We start from the raw sequence: 20,375 nt of genomic DNA, 5'->3' as shown, positions 1-20,375 counted from the left end.
GGCTACATTGAGAGTCTTTGTATTAAAAAAGAAAGAAAGAAAGAAAGAAAGAAAGAAAGAGAGAGAAAAAAGTGGGAGGGAAACAACATCAAAACTCTTAATAAGCTTTTTGCCCAAACTCACTGCTATGTGATAGTAAGTGATAATTTTATGATCAATTATGTGCTTCTGCAAAGACCTCAGGGGGAAAACACACCTAGCGGCCAATGAGATGGCTCAGTGGGTAAAAGCATTAGAGACTAAGCCTAGTTACTTGGGTTCCTGAGTTCTATTTTCAGAACCTATATTGTAGAAGAAAACCTATTCCTGGGAGTTGTGCTGACTTCCACATGCATTGTAACATTCATGCATGGGCACATGCGCATGTACACACCCACCCCATGTTCTCCCTCCACACACAATTAAAAGTTTTTAAATATATCTGACTCATGCTGAATAAAGGTGCAAATTCTCAATCTCTTATAGATCCCATTAATGTATATTGAAATGGAAGGTAGTAGTCACAACAAAAGAACTTTTTTTTTTGTATAGAGTGCTATTAAATATTTGTATTATTTCTAGTTACTAAAATTATCTAATCCATTAACAGTAAACATACTTGTAGGCAGGCATGGTCCCCACACACCTTTGATCTCAGTACTTGGGAGGCTGAGGCAAGTGGATCTCTGTAAGTCTGAAGCTAGCCTGGCCTACATAATGAGTTCCAGGACAGCCAGTGCTACATAGTAAGACCCTGTAATAAAAAACAACAAGCAAAACCCTTACTTCCTACCTAGGAATTTTGGCACATGTTATTGTTGTCCCAGTTATTGAGGAGGCCTAGGCAGAGGACATCCTGAGTCCAGGGTCTGAACCAACATGATAACATATCAAGATCTCACCTCCCCATACAAGCAACAACAAAAATTAAAAAGCAACACTTCTAAACTTTTCTCCTTTTTCCCAACTCTCATTAAATTTCCACTTTAAAAAAAAATAAGAAACAACAAAAACGAAACAAAAAAAACCCTCAAAAAACAAAAACTACCCACAGATGCCAGGAATTATGGTATACACCTTTAATCCCAGCACTTGGGAGGCAGAGGCAGGTGGGTTTCTGAGTTTGAGGCCAGCCTCGTCTACAAAGCAAGTTCCAGGTCAGCCAGGTCTACAGAGTGAGTTCCAGGACAGCCAGTGCTACATAGACAAACCCTGTCCTGAAAAACCAAAACCAAAAACTTGTCCACAGGGGCAGGAAAGATGGCTCAGCGGTTAGGGGCACTTTCTGTTCTTGTAGAAAATACAGATTCAGTTCCCAGCACTCATATGATAGCCAACAACCATCTGTAACATCAGTTCCAGGTAATCTGACGCCCTCTTCTGGCCTCCAACGCATCAGGCACTCAAAGGTGCATAGACTATAGATGCACATGTAGCCAAACAACCATATGCATACACTAACAATAAATCTTAAAAAACAAACATATAGATCCTTTTTTTTTAACTGTAAACAAAACTATAATGCTCTGGGTAGTAGTGGCTCATACCTTTAGTCCCAGCACTCGGGAGGCAGAGGCAGGCAGATCCCTGAGTTTGAGGACAGCCTGGTCTACAGAGTGAGTTCCAGGACAGCCAGGGCTACACAGAGAAACCCTGTCTCAACCAACCAACCAACCAACCAAAAAGCCAAAACCAAAACCAAACCAGAAACCAACCAAACAAACAAAAACCCTACCCATAATGCAAAATTTCAAAACCCAAAGTAAATAAAAATAATCATTTCCTTATTTTGAAACTATCACTTTGGCTTTGTTTCCTACCTGCCTACCGTTCTCTCATTTAGGTTGCTTTCCTACTGCCTGTAGTAAACATTGGACCCTCTCCCTCTTGCCCTTGGCTATGTCATCAGCTAGCAAAGCTACTCCTATTATACTACCCCAGCCCAATCTTTTCTCTGAGTTCCACACAGACATTTGTGTTCTGGCTTCTGTTGTTTCTATTCACTATCAAGTGTCTGATCTTGGCCAGGTGCCTACAGGAAGAAACAAGGCATGCTGCTACCTTTGCCAGGTAGATACTCCCTTACAGTGGCAAAGAAAAGGACCGGCACAGTGCCTGGTACACCTGACATGACCTGGTAGGGCTCTTACTATCATGTCATTTCAAACCAAATCAAACAAAATAGTCCTCCAGGCTCTCTCCATCCCAATTGACCACAGATCCAAGAGAAGCAAAACAGAAAAACTTGGATTCTTCTTTTTCTTACATTTCTTTGGAGTTCTAATAAATTTTAGTAGCAAGCATACCCTTTGTCTTTCCTTCTTCTAAGTCTCACTCTCTAGTGCCATGGTTCTCAGCCTTCTTAATGCCGCGAGCCTTCAACACATACAGTTCCTCATGCTGTGGTGACCCCCAGCTGTAAAGTTATTTTCACTGCTAGTTCATAAGCATGGTTTTGCTACTGCTATGAATTGTAACGTAAATATCCGTGTTTGCTGATGGTCTGAGGTGACTTCTGTGAAAGCCCATAAAGGAGTCACAACCCACAGGTTGAGAATTGCTGCTCTATACACTCTCTAGTTATTAACTCCTTAGTTACAGAATTTCAAAATATTACATAAAATCTACATTCAATTCTTCTTCACCTTCCTCAAAATCTTGCAAATAGAACGAGGGCTAGTGAGGTGGCTCAGGACATAAAGGTGCTTCTGCCAAGCCTGAGGACTGGGGTTTGATCTCATAAACCCACATGGTAGAAGGAGAGAACAGACTCTACAAACAAGTCCTCTGACCTCCCTATGCATGCATAAAATAAGCAGATCGATCAATCAATCAATCAATCGATCAATCATCAGAGTTGGCTGGAGGCTGAAAGATGGCTCAGTAGTTAAGAGCCATCTAGAGGAACTGGGTTTGGTTCCCATCATCTACTGGGTGGTTCACAAGCATCTTTAACTCCAGTTCCAGGGGATCTGATGCCCTCTTCTGGCTTCTGCAGTCACTCAGCAAGCATGCAAACAAAACACCAATACACACAAAATAAAATAATGGCTTCTCCTTTGGCATGTTTAATTGTGATGTTTAACAGACACCCTTGCAGTTTTAGATGGCTCAGTGGTTAAGAGCACTGACTACTCTTCCAGAGTACCCAAGGTTCAAATCCCAGCACCCACATGGCAGCTCACAACTGTCTGTAACTCCAAGATCTGACACTCTCACATAAGACAAATGCAGGCAAAACACCAATGCACATAAAACAAAGGTAAATATATTTTAAAAGTTTAAATTCTCTAATGAGAAGCAGCTCAATGGCTAAGAATATTAGCTGCTCTTCCAGGGAACCCTGTTTCAATTTCCAATACCTACCTGATGACTCACAATTATGTGTAACTCCAGGGTTAGAGGATCTGATACCCTCTTCTGTCTTCTATGGAACATATGTAGCACACAGGCATACATGCAGGCCAAACATCCATATGAATAAAAATGATTTTAAAAATTAAAAAGGAAAGAAAACCAAATTCTTCGAATCACTTAGTCTTCAAAAGCTTGAGCCCAGCTATCATTTTAATCTTATCAAATCATACCACACAATCCTCTACATGGTTCACTAACTTTTTAGCTTTCAAGCCTTTGTGTATGGTGGTTTGTAAGTGAGAAATGTGCCTCTATTCCCCCAGTGAGTTTTCCCCACCCTCCAATAAAATTTAGTGACATAGTTGGGAAGTCAGTCCTTCCATCCTCCTCCTGAAATGTTGACTAGGGCTTCTTAGTTTTTTGTTTACTTTTTTAGTTTTAGCACAAGAATTATCGTATATACTATATAACAAGTAAGTTAAACCTCACTTCTAATCTCTATTTACTCTCTAATCATTTAGAAGTAAACAGTAACTATAAACCACCATGCTGCACACAGGAAATACATAGTCACAACACAGTATACTGGAACTATTTGTAGTTAAGGATTCTATGTTTTATTTATATTATTTTCATATACTTGCTTAATAAAAGTGCTCAGTAAAGTTGAATGGTTGATACAAAGCCCTCCAAATCCATTTATTCCTCATCCATGCATTCAACTGAGGATCAAAAATACACTGAAAAAAATTACAACCACACCCAACATGTGCTTTCCCACCTAAATAATACAGCATAACAAACAAAAAGTTACTCTGTACCAAGTATTCTCAGAGATGAGTTAAAGTACTTGGGATGTGCAAGGGTGTCCAGATTATATGCAAATACTACAGCATTTTGGTATGGGTAGGGTTTTTGAAGCACTCCCCTGCCCTGCAAGTTACTGGGGACAACTACCGCATGATCGTAATGGCAGAGTACAGTAATAAAAAGACAAATGACCAATATGCTACACTATGTGCAGGTTCTTGAAAATATAGCTACAGAAGCCAGGCGTGGTGGCGCACGCCTTTAATCCCAGCACTCGGGAGGCAGAGGCAGGTGGATCACTGTGAGTTCAAGGCCAGCCTGATCTACAAAGCGAGTCCAGGACAGCCAAGGCTACACAGAGAAACTCTGTCTCAAAAAACCAAAAAAAAAAAAAAAAAAAAAAAAAAAAAAAAGAAAAGAAAGAAAGAAAGAAAATATAGCTACAGAAGACTAATGAGAAAAAGCCCCAGATCCAACAACAGCACACTGTTTTGAGACAAAAATCTTATTGCATAGCCAGCCCCATCTGGCCTTAAACTCCTGTTTCTTGTCTCAGCCTCCAGGATGAGGAATTACAGGAAGGTGCCAACTATTGCAGCTGCTACCGTTAAACACCTCTGACTCTATCAAAACCCCAACTGTTATGGCCAAGAAGACAGTTAGACAACACTGATTCTCAAAACATACCCAGCAATTCCTCTGGAACAAACACACTTGTCACTTGCTTCCTACTCCTCACCACTTTTCACTGCTCAGTAAGTAAACTGTGCTGTTCAATAATCAAATGAGTATAGCTATGGAATCTTGAGGATACTTGTGTTATGGGCTAGAGAGATGCCTCAGAGGGTAAGAGCACTATCTGCTCTTCTAGAGGTCCTGAGTTCTATTCCCAGCAACCACATGGTGGCTCACAACCATCTATAATGGGATCTGGTGCCCTCTTCTGGCCCACAGACATGCATGCAGACAAAGAAAAAAAACAAAAAAACAAAAAACAATACAAAGCAAAACAAACCACTGTGTATATAATAAATAAATAAATCTTTTTTAAAAATCTTGTTATATCTAAAAGGGAGGTATATGTATTAATTACTGAGGGCCAATTTTAGGTCTAATGTGGAACTAAAAAGACTTGAACACATTGTTGCCAGAGCCACACTAAACTTGTCAGATGAGTATTAACTTTGTATGACAGACCCAAACAAAGACAGATTAGGTAACTTGTTTTACTTCACAGAGAATTTATGAAACTTGGTGCAAACTGAGGCACTGAGGTGCATCTGCTCTTTTCTAAGCTATATCTCACTCCTTGGTATCCCTATCTCCATTTTTTGCCTATTCCAGCCTGTCTTCTGTGTTGCTCTTAGGTGTACCCTTCTAAAATTCAGCCCTGGTTAATATTACTCAGCTCAGGAACAAGAATAGGAAGTAACAAAACAAGATGCTATAGCAAGGCTATTTCCATTAGGGTTGTATCTTTTAAAGGAAAATGAGTACTGAAGAGATGGGTCAGCAGCAAAAGTCAACATTGCCATGACAGTCCAAAGGACCTGAATCCAGATCCTTAGGACCCATTTGAAAGAAGAGCCAGGCAATGTGTCATGTGCCCATAACCCCAGCACTGCAGTGTGGGTCAGGGAGAACATTGAAGCTCACTGACCAGGTAACTGAACTGATGAGCTTCCGGTTCTGCAAGAGAACCTACCTCAAAAAAATGAATGCAGAAAGCAATTGAGGACAACCCCCAACGGCCACCTATAGCTTCCACAGGCACATGTGCACCATGAGGGTCTATGGTGGGGCCCAGAGGCAGAGCACACGCTTGGTGTGTATGAGGCTCTGGGTTTGATCCCCGCACTAAAACTGAACAAGTAGAGTAACAAGGGAATACATAGATTAGTCTCAGCTTTTCTTTTTCTCAGTTTTAAACTTGTTTTCTTCACACTAGTTTTCACATGAGTTTCTCACAGCCTGCTCCCCAAAAAGGATAGGACAGATCTAATGAACTCAATGAACTGTACCCCATCTTTAAAAGTATCGATTATTTTCCATCACTAATTGCTAAACAGACCCGGCTTTATTTAAAATCTGACTCTTAGCTTGGGGCTGCTGCTTTGAATTATATTAGTAAAGTAATGGAATCATGTGAAAGTCAGCTTTCTGATTAAATGCAGCTTAACTTTAAAAAATAAAAACAAAAGAAAATTATCTTGGGTATACTTGAAATCAAAAATTTGGAATCCAGCTTATATAAAAGTCACTCTTCAACAAATTATGAGACAGATTTTTCTTTTAAATGTTCCACAAGTGGGGCTGGAGAGCAAAAACAGAACCGAATTCTCAGTCTGCATAACACTTCTCTTAAGTGGTGCAAGACGCATCCTTAGAAGAATGAGATCAATATATAATTACTAAAATGGATAATGGAAAATGGGAAGAGAAAGTTCAAAACCAAATTACCGTTAAACTTTGAATAACACTATGTTAAAGTTATCACAGAAACTCAGTTACTACACCCTAAAAAGTCCAACACAAGCTACCAGTGAAGTTTGTCTCCATACTTCTGAAGCGAACAGAAGGCTCACTAGCCCTACCTTGCTGGTCTTAAAAAAAAAAAAAAAAAAAAAAGAGTAAAGCTGCTGTGGAGAAAAATTATTGCCACAAAGACTTTTAGAACCTGGAGAGTACACTGGCCTATGATGTCAGTGCTGATCTGCTACTGATAAGAGTCTTAAACAGGAATTCTTAACAATTATGCATTGGGTTCTGGGGGGAAGTTCAACCTCCAAATTTGCCAACATAGACAATTAAAATCTATTTTCATATTTTACTGCCAAAGTAATACTATTTAGCATCAATCATGAACTTAAAAGACAGAATTAGGGCTTTATTTGACCTTATAGTGATTGAAGGAAGTGATGGGGGTACTTAGCTCTTACAAAACTCTACTCTGAAAGAGAATCTTCAGAGTATTATAGATAACTTGGGAAGAGAAGGGAAACTTCAAGGCCAGACTCTTTAAAGTAACATGTTCATTACTTGCACACTTCCATATTTGGTCAATTTTTGCACATGGAAGAGAAACAAGTTTGGTAAGAGTCAACAACAGCGGCTGCATTCTAAGTGTAAATATACACCCAATATTGTTTTGCTTACATGTTTTTTAAACACTAACATTACCAGGAAAGGATGAAAGTGGAGGAGGATGGCCAAGCAACCAGTCTGTGAAGAAACAAAAACAAAAAAACATTCCTAAGCAGCTGTAGGTGAGGCTGGGTTTTCCTTTCAAGAATATACATGGGTACCTATTTTTTAATCTCTGGATTTTCTTTCCTTAGGGCTTAACTATGAAAAATTTGTTTAAAAAATACAAAGTACAAAAATGATTTAGATACACAGTTAAACAGGACTTGAAGGTAAATAGGGTTCTTGTTCCAAGAAAATATTGAATCTTGTTTACTTATTTACTCACTTGCTAAAGAAGTCTAATGATATCTGACAATCTTGAAAGTTGCAAAGATATTTATGGGGAGTCCCTGTCAGAAAATTAGAACACCAGTGTGTTCATGGAGATACCCAACACTGGCCCTGATTTACACAAAATAAATCATGGAAGTGACTTGGCAGAACAATTACTATGAAATTAACTTTCACAGTAGGATTTACCTAGCTGGGAATTTACTAAATAAAAGAAAATGACATTAAAAGTTCAGTTGTTTTATTTGGAAAATCATGCCTGTTATGTGGATAATGTGCACAATACTTCTCAATACGCAGAAGGGAAGAATCCCATGTTAAGATTCTGAGTTAAGAATCACTTGTAAACTGTAAAGAAAATACCATGCCAAAAATTCACATAGTTAATAAATTAAGTTCCCAAAGACATAGCTTACTAGTTAAATGTAAACTGAGTTTAAAAAGTAAAGCAAGCTGGGTGAGGTGGCACACACCTGTAATCCCAGCACTTGGGAGGCAGAGGCAGGCGGATCTCTGAGTTCGAGGTCAGCCTGGTCTACAAAGCCAGTCCAGGACTACCAAGACTACATAGAGAAACCCTGTCTCGAAAAACCTAAATAAGTAAGTAAATAAATAAATAAATAAACAAACATAAAAAGTAAAGCAAGGTTGGACACTGCAGTGTTCCTTGGTGGTAGATCACAGAATTGCATCACCAGCCATGTAGGCACAGACACAGGGTTGAAGAAACTGGAAAAGATTCCACAACATAGCAATATAGAAACTTTAATCATGAAACTGATCTAATATTTGTATTAAACATGTAAATTTTAGTTTTTGTTTGTTGTTGAGACAGGGTCTTGCTATGTAGCCCAGGCTGGCCTTGAACTTATGATCCTCCTCCTTCAGCCAAAGCATGACACGTAAATTGAAATGTACATACATACAAAAAAGTCACGTTTTCAAATTGCAGTTCAAATTCTGACGTATTAAGGATAATCATAAAAGAATTCTATCCTTTGCTCATTTTCATTTCCTAAATAAGCTTGGTTAAATCTTCAATATACAATATAACCTACAGTACTATAAACAGAAATGCATTAAGACAACAGGTCCTTTGCTTATATTTAAAAGTGCACTTCCTTGGCAGCAAAGCTTTTTTCCAAATGACTTTTCAGTTTGACAGTTTCACTACCTTCCATTGTTTCTCTGCCTAAATAAACAAAGCAGCTGGAAGCTCACATACTTACATCACTCTCTATTTACAAGAATGTAAATACAGGTGTTGATATAAATGAAAATATCAAATACACTGTGAAACCCTGCCCCTGACAGTCTTCTCTGGTGGGACGGGGGAACCACGCCCCATGAACTGACAAGCCCCGCGCCGACAACCACCGCCCCCCACCCCCACCCCCGCCCCGCGACTCCAAATCTCAAATACAAGTCTGGAGCAGTTTAAAAGGAGGCCGGCGAGCATGTTCAGTTTAACAGTCTGCTTACGACATTTGCTTCCAAGATACGTGGATCCTACAGGCACCACAGGTACGGGTATGCTAGCAAGAGCAGGTGCAGACTACAAATGTGGGTGTCAGAAGACTGAAGAGCTGACTACTATCAGGGAATGGACAGCGCACCCCATTGAAGGCGGGGGAAAGCCTCTGCCTGACTCACATAACCCTGAAGAGCGCTGAAAATAAAGGCACAACTAGGCAGGAGCAGGCAGGTGTTTCATGTAGACGGAAAGAGCGCGATGCCAAAGGCACTTTAATTGCAGGTGGAGAGAATCAGGCAGAAAAGACCAGCAAGAGAAAGGAGAGCGACACTGAAAAGAGTAAGTCTTTCGAATTAGGCACAGTCAAGGGAGGCAGTCCGAGGCCCAAACCAACCTCAGTCACACACACGACGACCTAGTGGACAACGGGAGAAACTGAGGCATTGGACACAGGCAGATCTCCAAACTAGACCGAGACAAAAACACAGAAGTGAAGAGAAACCGGCTTTGCTGGTAGGGAAGAGACCTCCCACAAGGCAGCAGTTGCAGGGCTTAAAGGCGGACAACCCACCCAGACAGGGGAAACCGGTTTGGGCAGGGGTTCTTGGAGGGGTGGGGGGGGGGGGGGATAGGGCCCGCGCATGCGCCATCTGCCCTCCGTGGCCGCTCCCCCACACCCAATCTTTGCTCCCCCTCAGAACTCGGCCCGTCGAGGTAGCCCCCCGCAACTCCCCGGCCCGACCCCGCCCGGCGGGAAGAGAACATAGCCGGAGTCCAGCTGGGGTGGCGAAAAGCGACCCCGCCTCTGGGATGGATGGGGAGACCAGGGTGAGGAGGGGAACGGCGAGCGTACCGGACCTGCTGCCGCCGAGCGCCGTCCGGGAGGCTCCGCCGCCTTGGGCCTCCCTGCCGCCCTGCCCCCGCCTCCCCGCCCCCTGCTCACGTGAAGCGGCTCCTTCCGCCCTCCGGCCCGCCTCCCGCCCCACCTCATAGGCCCCGCGTCCTCCCGCGAGGCGGAGCTTCCTTCCCGTAGCCCCACCTAGGCTCGGAGCCTGCCGGAGGATCTGCGCTTGCGCGCTGGCCTCAGCCCCAGCCGCCTGTGTCAGCCGCCCAGGCAGCGACGGGCTCTGGGAGGCGTCTGTCTACCTTCCTGAAGCAAGTCCTGTTTGCAAGGCAGCTAGTAACGCCTACTCAGCTCCTCCGGCATTTATCGAGGTGCACGGAGCCAGGGATTGGGATTGTGACAGAATCCGACCTACAAATCAGACTTCAGACTCCCTAGTTACCGGGTTTCAGGTACTAAAGAAACTAGGAACGAATAAGGTTGTTTGAGTCTGTGACTCAAAGATGAGACTTTTATTTGAAAAGACATTACAAGTGGAATAGAAAGCAATAGCAATAAAGCGAAGTTTAAAGTTCCTGTCCAGGATGAGCACACATACACGATGTAGCTAAGACCAAAGCAGGTTCTGTACAAATTTTTTAAAAAATTATTTTGTTGCTGAGGACTGAACCTAGGACCGCATGCATGTACTACATAGCTATACTCCCAGACTAATTTATTACTCATTTTGAGACAGGGCTGTCTTGAACTCACTTTGTATAGCAGGCAAGCCTTGAACTGTTCATCCTCCTGTCTTGACCCGCCCCCCCCCACCCCCGCCCCAGTAGCTGAGATTACAGGTCTTTTCCTCCAGGCCAGGCACTGTTACTACATAAAACTTAGTAATTTATACATCTAAAGCCGCTTACTTTTTTTGTTTGTTTGTTTGTTTTTGGAGACAGGGTCTATGTTAGCCTTGGCTGTCCTAGTCTCACTTTGTTGACCAGGCTGGCCTCGAACTCACAGCAATCTGCCTGCCTCTGCCTCCCGAGTGCTGAGATTAAAGGCGTGCGCCACCACGCCTGGCTCCGCTTACTCTTTATTCGAAAGAAGTACACTCTTTTCCTAGTGAGTCATTTACAACGAGACGGAGAAAAGCAATTATTTAAAAAAAAAAAAAAGCTATGCTATTACAGTTCTCCTTTGTGTCTGGTCCTGTGCAACAAGAGTGGTATTTCCTTTTTCCTTATACACACCCATTTAAAAATATGTAAATAATATAAGAAAGAATGTATAATCTCGGGCACCCCTAACAAAATGTTTACTAGTCTGGTGGCCAACTTGAATATATTTCTTGATTCATAAGTATAGTCAAAAAACATGTGTAAATTAAGTTTTATTAAATAAAACTTTATTACATAATCACAATGTTTAAGGAAAAAAGAAAACAAGTTGAAACAAATTTGGAGTATCATATTTTCGCTACCAAGGTTAACATTTCAGTTGGCAAGGCTGGTTTAGCAATCCGATGTCTTTTTTTTTTTTTTTGACCTCATGTAACCAAGGTTGGCATCAAGTCCTTGATTCGCAAGCTCCAGCTCCTAAGAGCTAGAATAACATATCTGTCTAGTAATCTCTTTTTTCAATTCACAATACCTACCTTGTTTCTGAGTATTTCATCTAATTATTAGATCATCGGTCGCATCTAGTTATGCCCTTTGAGTGTTTTTAAAATGTACAATTTGAAGATGAATGGCTGTTTGCGGATATCCAAAAAAAAAAAAAAAAAAAAAAAAAAAAAAAAAAAAAAAAAACCAAACGGAGTACAACATTCCTGGATGTGAATGCTTGCTTCAAGAAGTCTGCAGTCAGTCGCTGGGTTTGTCTTCTCAACCCTACAGTCTGGCGAACTAGAAGCTGTATCAGAAGGCTCAACAGGCTTGAGCCAAACATTCTGGACTAATGCGTGCTGTCCAGGGTGCTGTTAGAGTTGCTGTTTGCCAACCCTGGGTACAATGCAAACTGTTTAGTACACAGTGTTACTTGTGCACAGCGTGGAATGTTGACGTTGAATTTAGTAACGATGCTTGTTAATAGACTCTTCCTGACGCTTCTCTCTCTCTCTGTATCTCATGTATTCTCAGCGGGCCTCAAATTCAATATGGCATATGACAACCTTGGACCTGAGCCTCTTTAGAGTATTTTTATTGTTGCTGGTTTGAGACAAGGCCTCCCCCTGTAACTAGAGTCCTTTTAAAAAACAGACTTTATATAGTATAATTTAGTGCCTACTAATGTCACTTAATAGCTTACATAGTTCACATAAAACTAATTAGTTTTTTTTTTTTTTTAACCAGTGAGTGGCTTTGAAGCCAAAGATTGTGTGAGGACAGTGTATGGGTAGAATTTGGTGCTGTTAGGAAGAACACTGGAGCAAGCGTGGTGGCAACACGCCTCTAATCCCAGCACTGAGAGGCACATCTTTCTGAGTTCAAGGCCAGCCTGGTCTACAAAGAGAGTTCCAGGACAGTCAAGGCTCTGTTACACTGAGAAACCCTGTCTCAAAAAGCCGGGAAGGGCGGGGGGGGGGGGGGGGCAGGGGGGGAATCCAGGATAATAAGATCTCTGAATGCTAAAAGAAAATGCAACTCAATCTGTAGATACAAGGGTGCCCTTGGATATTTGAAAGGACAGTAATAATGTCATATTTGGTGTTTTCAAGAGAAAACTCTGGTCATGCTAGCAAGCAAAACAGGAGGTTAGTATGAGTCTGGAGACTGCATAAGATCAAAAAGGTTAAATACGAGGAAGAAGGAAATAGGGTATTTAAATACACCCCCACCTAAACTTTCGTTTCCTGACTGCTTTCTGTTGCTTGCTCAAATCTGCCTTAGAAGTCCTCCAGTCACATCTGTGTGTGTGTGTGTGTGTGTGTGTGTGTGTAGTGTACATATGTGTATAACAGTACATGTATGTGAGCATGTGCTGTGGAGGCCAGAGAACATTGTAAATGTTACCCAGCTACTGAACATCTTGCTTTTTTTTTTGAGACATGGACTCTCATTGGCCTGGAGTTCCCAGAGGACACAAGGGCTAGCCATCCAGCAGACTCCGCCTCCTCAGCAGAGACTGCAAGCATTCACTGCAAGGCCCTGCTTATTTGTGTGGGGTCCTGGGATTGAACTTGCGTCCTTCTGCTCACACAGGAAACACCTGAACAACTGAGTGAGACATCTATTCAATCCCATTACCAATATTTTACGTGCACTGCTGTACTTTTCAAAGCCAGACTTTTATTTTGGCTCCTTTTCATAATTTCTTTCTCATTCATGATAATCTCATTTTGTTCATATATTGCTTTTTTTACTTCATTCATGACTCCAACTTTTTGAGAGACCACAAGATAGTTGCTTTCAAGTTTTTGTCAGATATGGCTAAAATGCAAGGTCTTTGGGTTTCAACAACACCAATACTCCATAATATTTTTAGTTAAATATTAAATCAGATATCTGAGCTTCCTTGAGAACCTGTGAACTTAGTTTTTCTTTTGAATGGGCCACACTTTCCTGTTTCTTTATATGCCTCATGAATTCTTTGTATTTCTAAGAAAAAGATTTATTTAATTTTATTTAATGTATTTTTGTTTTGCTTGCATGAATGTTAAGTGGCGCATATGTGTGCCTGGGGCCTGCAGAGACAAGAAGAGGGAATCACATCCTCTGGAACAGGAGTGTCTGAGTCAGGGTTACTACTGCGGTGATAAAATACCATGACCAAAGCAACTTGGGGAGGAAAGGGCTTACTTCGCTTAGGCATTTGCATCACTGTTTCTCACAGAAGGAAGTCAGGACAGGAACTCAAGCAAGGCAGGAACCTGGAGGCAGGACCTCATGCAGAGTCAAGGAGAGGTGCTGCTTACTGATTTCTTTTCCATGGCTTGCTCAGCCTAGTTTCTTATAGAACCTGGTACCACCAGCTCAGGGGTGACCCCACCCACAATGGGCCAGGTTTTTTCGTATCAATCATTAATTAAGGAAATGCTGTACAGGTTTGCCTACAGTCCAAGTCTTATGGAGGCCTATTCTCAACTGAGGTTCCCTCCTCTCCAGTCTCTCTAGCTTGTTTCAAGTTGACATGAAACCAACACATGGAGTTACAGACAGTTGTGTAAATTGCCATGAAGATGCTAAGACCTGAACCTGGGCCCTCTCCAAGAGCAGCAAGTAGTCTTAAATTAATTACTGGGTTATCTCTCCAGCTCTGCTTTGTGGTTTTTGAAATTACTGAAAATTAAGATGTTTGCATCAAGCCGGGTGGTGGTGGCACACACTTTTAATCCCAGCACTTGGGATGCAGAGACAGGCAGATCTCTGTAAATTTGAGGCCAGCCTGGTCTACAAAGTGAGTCTAGGACAGGCAAGGCTACACAGAGAAACCTTGTCTCAAACAAACAAAAAAGACATTTGTGTCATATGTAATGATTATAGAAATCAAAATCTCCCTCACCTTCCTTATTTGCTGAGTTTTCGTTTTTGTTTTTATGTGTATGGGTGTTTTCCCCAGCAGGTGTATCTGTGTACCACGTGTATGCCTCGTGGCCCTCGTTGGCTAGAAGGTGTCAGACACTCCTGAACTGGAGCTACAGATGCTGTGAGCTGCTGTGCTGGTAACTGACCCTGAGTCCTCGAAAGAACAGCCAGTGTTTGTGACCACTGACCCATCTCTCCAGCCCAGTTTAAGTCTTTTTGGTTGCTGTTCTAGTTCTCCCTGTGCTGGGTTTCAGCATGAATTTGAGAGTAAACTTTTTCCTGGCTCTTCTGTGAGCCTGTCTCCTCCCTGGTTATGCACAGCAGCTGTCTGTGAGCCTGTCTCCTCCCTGGTTATGCACAGCAGCTGTCTATGAGCCTGTATCCTCCCTGGTTATGCACAGCAGCTGTCTATGAGCCTGTACCCTCCCTGGTTATGCACAGCAGCTGTCTATGAGCCAGTACCCTCCCTGGTTATGCACAGCAGCTGTCTATGAGCCTGTATCCTCCCTGGTTATGCACAGCAGCTGTCTGTGAGCCTGTACCCTCCCTGGTTATGCACAGCAGCTGTCTGTGAGCCTGTATCCTCCCTGGTTATGCACAGCAGCTGTCTGTGAGCCTGTGTCCTCCCTGGTTATGCACAGCAGCTGTCTGTGAGCCTGTGTCCTCCCTGGTTATGCACAGCAGCTGTCTGTGAGCCTGTGTCCTCCCTGGTTATGCACAGCAGCTGTCTATGAGCCTGTACCCTCCCTGGTTATGCACAGCAGCTGTCTATGAGCCAGTACCCTCCCTGGTTATGCACAGCAGCTGTCTATGAGCCTGTATCCTCCCTGGTTATGCACAGCAGCTGTCTGTGAGCCTGTACCCTCCCTGGTTATGCACAGCAGCTGTCTGTGAGCCTGTACCCTCCCTGGTTATGCACAGCAGCTGTCTGTGAGCCTGTACCCTCCCTGGTTATGCACAGCAGCTGTCTGTGAGCCTGTACCCTCCCTGGTTATGCACAGCAGCTGTCTGTGAGCCTGTCTCCTCCCTGGTTATGCACAGCAGCTGTCTGTGAGCCTGTACCCTCCCTGGTTATGCACAGCAGCTGTCTGTGAGCCTGTACCCTCCCTGGTTATGCACAGCAGCTGTCTGTGAGCCTGTACCCTCCCTGGTTATGCACAGCAGCTGTCTGTGAGCCTGTATCCTCCCTGGTTATGCACAGCAGCTGTCTGTGAGCCTGTACCCTCCCTGGTTATGCACAGCAGCTGTCTGTGAGCCTGTATCCTCCCTGGTTATGCACAGCAGCTGTCTGTGAGCCTGTCTCCTCCCTGGTTATGCACAGCAGCTGTCTATGAGCCTGTATCCTCCCTGGTTATGCACAGCAGCTGTCTATGAGCCTGTATCCTCCCTGGTTATGCACAGCAGCTGTCTGTGAGCCTGTCTCCTCCCTGGTTATGCACAGCAGCTGTCTGTGAGCCTGTGTCCTCCCTGGTTATGCACAGCAGCTGTCTGTGAGCCTGTATCCTCCCTGGTTATGCACAGCAGCTGTCTGTGAGCCTGTATCCTCCCTGGTTATGCACAGCAGCTGTCTGTGAGCCTGTATCCTCCCTGGTTATGCACAGCAGCTGTCTGTGAGCCTGTGTCCTCCCTGGTTATGCACAGCAGCTGTCTGTGAGCCTGTGTCCTCCCTGGTTATGCACAGCAGCTGTCTGTGAGCCTGTATCCTCCCTGGTTATGCACAGCAGCTGTCTATGAGCCTGTATCCTCCCTGGTTATGCACAGCAGCTGTCTATGAGCCTGTGTCCTCCCTGGTTATGCACAGCAGCTGTCTATGAGCCTGTGTCCTCCCTGGTTATGCACAGCAGCTGTCTATGAGCCTGTATCCTCCCTGGTTATGCACAGCAGCTGTCTATGAGCCTGTATCCTCCCTGGTTATGCACAGCAGCTGTCTGTGAGCCTGTACCCTCCCTGGTTATGCACAGCAGCTGTCTATGAGCCTGTATCCTCCCTGGTTATGCACAGCAGCTGTCTATGAGCTTGTGTCCTCCCTGGTTATGCACAGCAGCTGTCTGTGAGCCTGTATCCTCCCTGGTTATGCACAGCAGCTGTCTATGAGCCTGTGTCCTCCCTGGTTATGCAGAGCAGCTGTCTGAGCCTGTATCCTCCCTGGTTATGAACAGCAGCTGTCTACTTTGCTCCATACAAACAGTTGCTTTTTTTGTTGTTTTGTTTTTTTGTTGAGAACAGTTGCTTTTGAATGTCCTAATTTTTAAATTCCAAACAGAGTAGAAGGGAAACAATACAGATACTACTATTCCATTAAAACCCCTAAAATTTCTATCAAAATGGAGTCAAACAATGGTAGGTAGCCTGTGCTTATACCTCACTCATTGATCAGAAGAAACAGTAAGGGGCATGTGCAAGGCCCTGGGGTCAATCACCAACACTGAAAACAAAAAGAGATAGAAAGGAAAGAGCTCAAGCTTTCTTTCTTTCTCTCTCTCTCTCTCTCTCTCTCTCTCTCTCTCTCTCTTTCTCTCTCTCACACACACACACACACACTATTGGTTTGTTTGTTTGTTTGTTTGTTTTCATTTTTGGCTGCTCTGCTTTGTCACATGGCTGGTGGCCATGATACACTGAGAACTCTGAAACCATGAGTCAAGATTAAGTCTTTCCAAAATAAAAATTAAGAGGAGACAATGACAATATTGTATGTTCAGCAGTAGGTAGAGTAGCCATATGGAAGAAAAGTAAAGGCAGAAATTGAACATCACACACAAAAAAAATTATATTCAACATACATGTATGGACTATTCCATACAGCAACCACAGAATACACATTTTTCTCAGGCACACGAGAATCACCAGCAGAGTCAACATATTAGACCACAAAACAAGAATGACCGAAAGAAGAAAGCCAAAGGGAATTATAAAATACTTAGAAATAAACAAACATAATAAACACAATAAAATTTATGGGCTGCAGTTATGACAACCATCAGAAGGAAATTTAGTTGCAAACTGAGACCTCAAAGGTGGGTGTTGTGGGGTAGATAATTCATATTTGTAATCCCAGAACTTGAAAGGCAGAGGCAGGAGGATTATAAATTCAAGGCTAAGCTCTGACTAAACCCTGAGATGTAGGCCAATCTGGCCTAGACTCCATTTCAAAATTTAAAAACATAACAGAAGAAACAAACCAAAAGCCGGGCAGTGGTGGTGCACGTCTTTAATCCCAGCACTCAGGAGGCAGAGGCAGGTGGATCGCTGTGAGTTCGAGGCCAGTCTGGTCTACAAAGTGAGTCCAGGATAGCCAAGCCTACACACGAAGCCCTGTCTCAAAAAAAACAAAGCAAAACAAACAACAACAACAAAAACAAACAAACAAACAAAGAGCAAGGGAGAAATCAACAAAAATTCTGAAAAAGACCAACAAAACTGACAAACCTTTAGCCAGACTAATGAAGAAAGGAGACAATATATAACTAATAATAATAAGTGAACAGGGACATATTACTATCAACATTATAGTTTTTTTAAAAAATGAAACTATTGTAATAATTACAGAGCAAAAAAGAAAAGGACACATATTCCTGAGATGCATAAATGACCTAAACTGGTCCAAGCAATAACCTTATACCAAGCGATTGACTTAGCCATCAAAATTTCCCAACAAGGAAAGTCTCACATCATACAGTCTCATCAGTGAATTCTATTAAATGTTTAAAGAAAGGATTACTGAGGCAGGAGGGGGTACAATTGAGATATAAAGTGAACATATAAATTTTAAAAATTATCAGAAAGAAAAATATGTATACAAACGAAGAATTAACAGGGTTTTATTTCCTGAAACGTTTGCAAAAATTTGAGGAATAAATGCTTCCTAACACATTTTGTGCATCCAGCACTGCTGACAGCAGAGCCAGACAAATGCATTCTAGCTAAGTAAAAATGTACATCAGTATCACTGAAGACTAGATGTAAAAATAATCAACAATATATAAACATATTAAATCCAGAAGCATATTAAAAGCATTTCGCCATGACCAGGAAAGATTCAGCCTATTCCCCAGACCCAAGGTGCCTCAACAAAATCAATCAACAGAATACATTGATAAACCAAGGACTGGGGTACATGATCAGCTCAACTGATGCAGAGACAGTGCTTGTTCATGACAGCATGCCTCAGGAATTGGGAGAGTTAGGAATTGGCAGAAAATTCTTCAACATGATCAAAGTGTTTATGAAAAAGCCATAGTGAAACATATAGTCAATAACTTAAAGAAAACCATTTTTTTCCCTCTTAACATCAGGAATAAAACAAGGAGGTCCATTTTACTTTATAGTTACTATTCCTGAACAGGAATTGCTAGAGCTAGTGGACAAGAAAAGTAAGAGCATCCTGTTGGAAGATAAGTAAATAGTTTTGTTCATAGACTACATCAACCTATAGTAGACAGTCAAAAGAGGCCACAAGAGGGCTACCTGAACTAACAAATGAATTTCAAGGGTTATGCAAACACCTAAAAAAAGTGTTTTTAAAAATATTTTTAGGCACTAGCAATAAACAGTATGACAAGAAAATTAAGAAATCAAACCCCAATAAAAATGTCTGAATGAACCAAGAATGCAGAAAACCAGAAAGCATTTCTGAAAGCAATTAATATAGACCAAAAGAAAGGGACATCTTGTGTTTATGGACAGGAAGACATAAAGATTTTAATCCTATCCAAAACAACCTACAGATTCCATTAAAAACAGAAAACAAAAGAAATCCCCTTTCCAAAAGCCTCTTCCCAAGAAATGGTAAAGTCAATCCTCAAATGAATATGAAAGTAGGGCTGATGACGTAGCTCAGTAGTTCAGTATTTATACAGCTGAAGAAAGCCCTAGGTTCGATTCCTGGTACCAAATTCAAACGGAAGCGAAAAATACCTTGAAGAGCCAAAATAGTCTTGAAGAAAGATGGAGTGCTCACACGTAATAAGCGCAAAACTGCCTACAAATCCACGGTCATTAAAGCAGTATGGTACTAACACATGGATGAACATAGATCACCGTAATGTAGACGGCCCAGCAAGACACTCTCACAAAGGGAATCGATTTTTCAACAAGTCCACTTAATGGGCGAAAGGTCCACGTTTTCAACAGATGGTACGGAAAACGTATATACACAAAAGAATACAAGGAATTAAGAGTGGGAATAGCTAGTAGTGGTTATACAACCACGTACAAAGCCGCTTAGCTTAAAGTTCGGTAAATTACTAAAATGATCATTATTTCTGTTTTGCATAATAACGCCCCCAAGGGGTAAATAAAGTAAATGGAGGGAATGCAATAAACAAGCGAATTGGCAAAGCAAAGGGGGATTCAGAATGATAACCAGATTTTCTCATCAGGAAGAGGACCTGAATGATTAGTTCGCCAACCAAGAACCATAGCTGGGACTGGGCATGAACTTGATACAAAAAGGCACACTAAACACTGGACAAGAGGAAGTTCGTCAAAGTGGTTGGCTCTGGAGCTAACGACAGATTTTGTCAACGGCCAAGGTACCCGAAGCTATGGAAGAAAAGAGATAGATCTCGAAACACCCAAGGAAGATTCCCTAAGAAACACCAATCTCCACAAGGGGAGTGGGAGTGGAGGGGGGAGCCAACAGCTTTCTGCATTTCCGGCTCCAACGCAGCGAGTCCACATCCCTGGGCGGGAGGGACTTACCACGGCTTGCTCGCTGACAGGCTGTTCAGGCCCATGCAGGCAGCGGACAGCCGGAGCCCTGCGTGACAGCAGCCGCCGAGGACAGAGCTGGGCCAGCCTCCCACGGGAGAACCGCAGCTGCGAAGCACACCGAGCAGTCCCTCCGCGGCCCGATTCCCCGGCCCGGGCTCGCGCCCCGCCCACAACGCGGGAAGTCCCTCTCGGGGGCCCGTCGTCCTCCGAG

At 42.7% G+C, this 20,375-nt stretch overlaps 1 protein-coding gene across 9 annotated transcripts in view; it reads right to left on the bottom strand.

The window, feature by feature from the left end:
• Window positions 1–20,329, bottom strand: part of RABGAP1 (RAB GTPase activating protein 1) — a 138,260-nt gene extending 117,931 nt beyond the window's left edge. Inside the window, exons 1-2 of one of the 9 annotated variants that reach the window (XM_084798463.1) lie at window positions 9,956–9,970; window positions 9,492–9,563 (exon numbers count right to left, since the gene is read on the bottom strand). Coding sequence is in view for 1 of the 9 variants with exons in the window: in XM_084798465.1 (XP_084654591.1) it covers window positions 20,153–20,187 (35 nt within the window). In the remaining 8 variants the exon portion in view is untranslated. Of the gene's footprint in view, window positions 1–7,302; window positions 7,369–9,491; window positions 9,564–9,950; window positions 10,067–20,152 lie in introns of those variants that run through there. The other 8 variants (XM_084798462.1, XM_084798461.1, XM_084798464.1 and 5 more) reach the window with 8 other exon arrangements.
• Window positions 20,330–20,375: the final 46 nt, after the last annotated feature.

The sequence above is a fragment of the Acomys minous genome (genome assembly GCF_964271855.1).
Source record: "Acomys minous genome assembly, chromosome: 10".
NCBI classification, from domain to species: domain Eukaryota; kingdom Metazoa; phylum Chordata; class Mammalia; order Rodentia; family Muridae; genus Acomys; species Acomys minous.
This window is presented reverse-complemented; position numbering and strand designations above follow the sequence as displayed.